This window comes from Henckelia pumila, chromosome 3 (assembly GCF_033568475.1).
Source record: "Henckelia pumila isolate YLH828 chromosome 3, ASM3356847v2, whole genome shotgun sequence".
NCBI classification, from domain to species: domain Eukaryota; kingdom Viridiplantae; phylum Streptophyta; class Magnoliopsida; order Lamiales; family Gesneriaceae; genus Henckelia; species Henckelia pumila.
In genome coordinates, this window is record NC_133122.1 from 65,817,068 (window position 1) to 65,824,432 (window position 7,365).

Genomic DNA, 7,365 nt, shown 5'->3' on the forward strand with positions numbered 1-7,365 from the left:
CTCATATTTGTAGATGATCTGAGTTATAGAGACTAAATATAATCCCTACATGTTTTTTATATTAAAATTAAACGTTCATAATATTTTTTAATTTAATCGCAAACATTTTTTTTCACAAAAAAAAAAAAAATAATAATGTCATTTCAACTTTCTTGAGGGGAAATGTCAACAATAAAAATCACATGAGCGAATAATTAAGATATCGGAAAATCAGGTCAAAATAGCTCATTTAGACAAGAACCAAAGGTATCACGATACCGTAGACAAGAAATATTTATTTATTTATTTTAGATTTTACAATGCAATCAACCAATCCTTAAAGATTATTATATTCGAATTTTAAATCTATGGATTTTCAAACGTATTTTTTGTTATTTAAAAGTGTAATATCATAAACTTTAAATCTATTCTTCACATGTTTATATAGTCATGTTAATTATAATAGATTTCAAGTTTATCTAACAATGATATCATTTGAAATTCATTATACTTTGTATTACTAATGTGTAAATAAATAAGTTGTGGATTTAATATTTGATTTGTTGTTCATTGTATGAAATTATAATCGAAATCCATGAATTTTAAATCCATCAATCCAAACGCAAACATAAGATAAACGAAATATGGTATTTGGGTTTAGCTAAAAAAAGAAAAAAGAAATAGTACGCCCTTTTTATGTATAAGATATATAATATTTTTCACCTGAAACTAAACTTAGATTTTGGAAATTAGTATAATGGAGTATGTAGGAAATCATGTTATGTCAAGATAAAATAAAATAAAAAAATTATTCAAATAGTATAAACACAAATTCAAAATTTTATAAATTATTAGAAACGCTCAATTTCCAATTGAATAATAATAATAATAATAATAATAATAATAATAATAATAATAATAATAATAATAATAATAATAATAATAATAATAATAATAATAATAGTAGTAGTAGTAGTAGTAGTAGTAGTAGTTTGAATTATGATTTTGAAAATTAGTTGAGTCGAATAGTTTGTTGAACTTTTGAAGATTTCTAGCTTGCGTTTAGAATTTGTATCGATATGAATTTGTGGGTATTTGTTTATATGAGGGGAGTATATATAAAATTGTGCTTATAATGACAATCCAACAAATAGACGCGTAAAATGTCCGTAGATTAAGTTGTAATAAACATGCATTAATTTGATACACTAATTGAATATAAAGTTGTTTCTAGAAAATGTTTAAATTTTAAATAAATGCTTTAAAGAAAGAACGAAATCAGAAATCAATGAAACCAATTTAACACAAAATAAAAATAAAAAAATTAGTTGTCATATCCAAATATTAAACGAATTATATTTAAAATATTTTGAAATTTACAATCAACACAAACTGCTCCTTTTTTTTATTATTTATAAAAAAGGTACTTATTTTGACCAAGCACACGTGATATATATATATATATATATATATATATACAAAAAAAAATTCGTTTGGAAACTTAAAAACAATATGTAAATAAATTTCTATATATTTAAAACCTTCTAAAATGCTGAAATTGCGTTGAGTGAAGAAGCTTAAAACAATGTCTCTTCCTTTTCTTGTTATGAAAAAAAAAATTAGATGCTAATAACATAAAACCGCATGCGTCTGACTTTAGTAAAAAGAAAAATTTATAAAAATATTTAGCATAAGAAACATAATTCGAAGAAAAATACTTTTGTGTCAAAATTCACCAAATATAATGAAGTGGTCTGAGAGTGATCCGACAGCTGATAGCAACGGACCAAGATCTAATTGGAGTAAAGTTCACACTTACTCACCTGATCATTTTGAAACCCAACTTATAAAGCCAGACACCGCCAGTTTAGATAAAGTTATTGCACTTGTTTTTCAAAATAATATTAATTTTTATTATTATTTATTATTATATATATAGGATATGAAATAGGCCATTCACACTTGCCTGATATGTACAAATTTGGTACGAGCTTTGGACCTATGCCGACCCTGAGTGATAGGGTCAAGTCTTGGAATCAAACTAGGTTAGATCCATAGATTAGGCTTATTCTTCTGTGGTTAGCATTACTCTAAAAACTTGTCATGTTCCAATGATAAGATGTATCAGCAAGGCCGTAAAAGTAAATGGAATTCAAATTCAAGAAGTTTCAATGTGGAATCCTAATAGATTTGACGAATGCCAGCACCTATGATGCGCCACGACCCACAATAACTAGATGATAAATTGACTAAGATCCAACTTTAAACATATAATCCAGAAGTTGCCGGGGACGACGAGAAAAGTGTTTACACGGAATGAGGTTAAAACGACTCCCTTCTCAGAATGTAATCCACTGCCTCTTCTACAGTGTCAACTACCTGCAAGCAAAAAAGTAAAAAAAAAAAAAATTTGTCTGAAGTAGGCGAAAGCAATTCATAAGAATTAAGAACCAATTTACCATATCTGCGGGGTATAAGACATGCTTCGTCCCCTTGAAAACTCCGGTCCTCGTTAAGATAGAAAACCAAGGATGCCCCGCCTGTGAATTGGGAGGGTAAATAACATACCATATCTTCATAGTTGATAATTACTGAATTTAGTTGGCTTTGAGAACGTACCTCCTTAGCCCCTCTAATGTCAACTGAAGGGTTGTCCCCGATCATGTACAAGGTTTTGAAAGGACTTTGTTCGATACTGTGATGTCTAATAGTAGAACGTTCAACTTGCATGAGTACATTTTCGGCATTCTTGAACACACAAGGATTTGGTTTGCCATAAGATGTATATTGCATAGCTTTACTGTTGGTACTGCATAGAAATGTCTGGTCAGCTTCTAATATCTTGATCTAAAGTGAATATCTCTAAGTGGATAATGAAAAAGAAATTCTCGAAATAGTTCTGTCAAAATATGACGAGTGTATCATCAAAATGTCCAGATGTACTAGAGCTACCTAACCTGTTATAGATAGATTCTAATGCAATTCTGAAAGCGCCCATCCCAAGACGTTCGGTGGGAAACAAACCCTATCTTTGGTAGCTCTTCATCAGTAAAATTCAATTTAAAATACAAGTAAAATTCAAATTAAAATACAAGAACTTTAAAACTAGCAGCGAGCAAAACAAACCTGATATGAAAGGTCATCATTTGCAAAATACAATGGTGGTTGGCTTGATCTCTCTTTTCCAGGAAGACCTCCAGTGCTGAGAATGTCACATAAAACCTGTGGTGCAATGGTCCGTGATAATGATTTAACAGAAACTTTCACAATCAAGCTAATAGGCATCCGTATTACATGCAGGGGGAGGGGAGCCCACATGACGAACAAGCTCCTCTTAAAAGCCAAATACAGTCTCTATGTCAGTCCAGAGACCGAGTTAATTAGGATTGGTTTAGACGATGATATATCAGTGAGATGCAGCCGTCAACAGGCAAAAAAACATCTGTTAATCCAAACCCCAAGCAAATAACCGGACATAATTTTTGGCGATAGAATTATTCTATCTTATGACCGAGTGTAACCCATCTGGATAAGGCAACACCTTTCCAGATAGAAATAAGCAATATTAACATAAAGAAACACCTGGATGTCCCTGCTCCAATCAACAGAGTCGCTAACAATAAAGACCGCTTTCACTCTCTGTGAACAAGGATCATGTAGCATTGCCTTTTCTTTGGAAGAATATTTATCGTAGCCAGCTAGTTGGTTCGTCCATTGCTTAAATTGCGATAGTGGATCGATGTTCTCGAAATATGCAGCATATTGATCTATGGAGATAACATTTCTGAAAATTAAAGACAAAAAACCAATCAGAAGAACAGTGGCCAGGCTAAAAAAAGGTGCAAAAATAGATAAAGAAAATGAAGAAAAGAAAGAGAATAAGAGAAGGATAATTTACTTGAAACCATACTCAGACATCACTGCTGCAGGTTCTCCTTTTCCGACAGCAATAGTGAGTTCATTCTCAAACCTGCATAAGAGGAAAGATGATTCACTGAACTGCGAATGACTTTTGATCTTGAGGACTCCAACTCCTATTGCAAGTTTTTATTAATAAGCACGGATAACATATCAAAGAAGAATTCTGACTTCCATGCTGCAACATTATAATATGTAGCACCTCCATTGTTTACATATTAAAATAGAAGTCAGACAAACTATATATCTTTACCAAATGTCGGGAAAATTAATGGCTTAAATCTTCTGGCCAGACCCCAGTAGTTAAGAAGGAACCCAAGCCAAAAAGATATCCAGACAAACTTCTCAAGGAGGATAGATCCATTTTGCAGGAAAAAATGGTCCTATTACGTGCAACTATATCTTCGCTTCTACAGAATTTTGAGTATAGCCAAATGCCAATAATTTTGTTTGGGAGGAAAAAAATGGTTACAAATTAGAGAAGAACATTGCTTTGTGATTTATGTGTTATTACTTACTAGCAAGCATTCGAAGAATTCTTCCCTATCTTATCCAGTTATCCTTAGTATCCCCTACACTTGTCAAGTTACATGTTTGATCCATCCACAAATTTTAGATTTTTTGTTTCCTTCAACCGAAGGTAAAGATAGCATTTGCCAGCTTAAACTGTTTAGTGTTTAAATATAATAAAATCTTTTGATTTGCGAAAATCTCAATCATTTTACATTTTTGGAGTGTAGATTCTGCCTAGATGGAACTGGTGAGAACAGCAGCAGTTTTAACAATAGCTGAGTGACTTTGTAAAAAAGGATGATCAATTTTACCCAGATAGTGCTGACAAAATGTTTTCCTATCATGAATCAACATCATGAGCCAAATACGTCTAAACCCTGCAGTAAAAACAGAATACCTCGGCACTAGATTCTTGAAAGGTGAATGTCCTTGAATAACCTACACTCATAGAGTGCCAGGAGTTGGTTAATGTCAAATCAATCAAATTTTTTGAAATTTAGAGGTGATAGATGAGGTATCACCCATTACATCAGTTAGATAAAGACAACAAAATGGAAAAGATGAAAGATCAGTTTGTAAAACCTGTGCAGGCAGAACATGGACACTCAATAATTTGGTCAACTCTGTTGCTCTTTTAGATTCGGGAACACCACCTCCTGTTTGTAAGAATGTGCAAGTCCTCGGATCATATTTTTATGACATGGTCATGTAATACCAAACATATCAAAACACTAAAATGTGAAGCTGGTTGAGAAGCAGTTTTGGATAAAGCAATGGTTCGATAAATATATAGAGATAATATGGCCGATTTTAAATTGTTTTATATCCAGACTTCATGTTTTCAAGAGAACTTCAGCAGAAATTGAAGTTAGAGTTTGAATTAAAAAGGTTAGGTAATGAACAAAAGCATAACACAGCACATCAAACTATAAAGCACGATACGTATTAAAAGCCCAAAACATGAACTCTTCTCATGTTTGTAGATTGGAAAAACTCAAAGAAGGAATGCAATACCACCAAGTTTGTCGAACATATCATAACATACCATCAATTTTTATGATAAAAAATTCTCCTATCATAAATTCTATGTAAAACATTTAGTTGTGAATGGTAACAATGAAATCCAAATGCAAATTCAATTTGACAGACGACCCTCGTTTCCCAGCCGGAAAAGCATTTACTTATAAAAAGTACCATAAGGAGAAAAAGAAACCCAAGGTATAGAAGCATACAATATTTAGAATCGATCTGGAACAATGAAAAACAAGCTACAAATTTTAATGCTGACGAACTAATACTAACACGGAAAGATGAGTAGGAAGAGACAAGAGAAAAAAGAGAAGGAAAAACACATGCATTGGGCCTACTTTGTGGAAGGACAACTTACGAATGAACAATTAATAAACAAAGCCCAAAAGTGATACTTTTATAAATATCAAAAATATTTTATTTTTGTTGTTTAATGATCTATATTTGTAGATTCTTTTTATATCAATGTAAATAAAACTATACATTTGCATACTATTTACAAATATATATAGTTTTTAATGTTAGTTATTCTATTAATTTTACTTAATATATCACTTTGTATCTTACAAAGAATGTAAAACATAATTGCTAATATCCTTTTGAATCATTCCAACAATAAAAAAAACTTCTAACTATTTCTTCTAAACAGCCACCAATTTGCTTTTCTCATAAAAAATATTTACAATGCCCAGGTAGTCGATTCTTCATTTGTTTTTCAAAGAAAAAAAATTTGTTAACCAAGAACAAAAACACTTTTCTTCCACAGTTACCAAGTATGCATATCATCAGAAGAAGCATCTCTTGAAGTTGAACAAACACTTACTTCTGGAGATGAGAGGTAACAATTAAAGAAGAAGCCAATATCCCACTATATTAGAAAGGGAAGATTGTGATAAACTAAATTATGATAACGATAACAACAACCTTCGAATAAATAGACAAACACTAACAAAATCTATCTAGCAAGAAGGAATCAATACGTGAACCACTCACCGTTAGTTAAGAAGACATAGGGGATTCTCAAGCCACCTGCCATCAGAATAACAATAGCTCCGAGTTAAACGACATACGAATTGTTCCAAATAGTTTCATAATTTCAATCAGAAGCATATCAAGGCCCCAAACATGATGAGGAATTAGTTCATTCATGAAGCTGCTATGCACAGGAATTCTTTGAGGATTGGCGTGACAAATATTTCTTCAAATTATCCACTAAGAAGCTAAAGCTTCGGGAAAAAGAAATTTCAGCCAGCAAATCCCCCACCATCATTAGAGAATATACACTAGAAAGAATTACCTCACCAGATGGATCGTAGAGTCTACGTAGAGCATGTGGAGAGCCACCAATGGGAGTCTCCCCTCGTACAATCACACCATCAATGTCAAATGCGATTCCGAAAGATGCCCTAAAAAGAAAACACTTGACTTTGGGATCAATTATCAAAAATAAGTTCAAATTCATAGAAATCACGAGAAAAATCCGCACAATTGAGGAGCTTCGGAGTGGATTTGACGCCACGAAAGGGAGCGACTTGAGGATTTTGAACAGGTTCTGTGACGCGAAGTTGCGGCATTACTCAAGATTTGGAGAAATTTCTTCATCTTCTTCCTTTTCTGTAATCGGAGAGAGCCTCTCTGACTAAACTCCAAACACCAAAATGAGCATTGTATTAATGAAAAACAGCATTATAATATATATGAATATTAATTATAGATTGTTTATGTATAATTTATTTTTATTTTTGTATTTTTTAAATAATTAATATTATAGGTTCAAAAAAATAATTAATATTATTATTTTTATTATTAAATTTTATAATTTTTGAAAAAATAACACGAATTGATATAATAGATAAATCATTACCAAAACATTTTACTCTAAAGTATATATTTTATTTAGAAGAGAAATAAAGAAATTTGGAAACA

At 31.6% G+C, this 7,365-nt stretch overlaps 1 protein-coding gene across 2 annotated transcripts; it reads right to left on the reverse strand.

The window, feature by feature from the left end:
- Positions 1–2,048: 2,048 nt before the first annotated feature.
- On the reverse strand, positions 2,049–7,083 carry LOC140886700 (mitochondrial hydrolase YKR070W-like). 2 transcript variants are annotated; one of them, XM_073293422.1, is made up of 12 exons: positions 6,926–7,083; positions 6,742–6,845; positions 6,433–6,468; positions 4,993–5,066; positions 4,808–4,848; positions 3,878–3,949; positions 3,562–3,763; positions 3,106–3,201; positions 2,937–3,004; positions 2,599–2,788; positions 2,439–2,519; positions 2,049–2,358 (listed from the first exon to the last, which is right to left on the reverse strand). In XM_073293422.1, the coding sequence occupies exons 1-12, from the start codon at positions 7,039–7,041 to the stop codon at positions 2,302–2,304; spliced, it is 1,137 nt and encodes a 378-aa protein (XP_073149523.1). In that variant the 5' UTR covers positions 7,042–7,083; the 3' UTR covers positions 2,049–2,301. The 2 variants fall into 2 exon arrangements, with proteins under 2 accessions (XP_073149523.1, XP_073149522.1); XM_073293421.1 differs by having other exon boundaries at positions 2,302–2,519.
- Positions 7,084–7,365: the final 282 nt, after the last annotated feature.

What these genes read in the sequence shown, in the direction of transcription:
- LOC140886700 (XM_073293421.1), bottom strand. Translation starts at nt 7,041, where the DNA reads ATGAAGAAATTTCTCCAAATCTTGAGTAATGCCGCAACTTCGCGTCAC. An exon ending in CTATGTCTTCTTAACTAACG is followed by an intron (nt 5,067 to 6,432) that starts GTGAGTGGTTCA and finishes TCTTACAAACAG; the next exon opens with GAGGTGGTGTTCCCGAATCT. An exon ending in TTCAAGAATCTAGTGCCGAG is followed by an intron (nt 3,950 to 4,807) that starts GTATTCTGTTTT and finishes CCTCTTATGCAG; the next exon opens with GTTTGAGAATGAACTCACTA.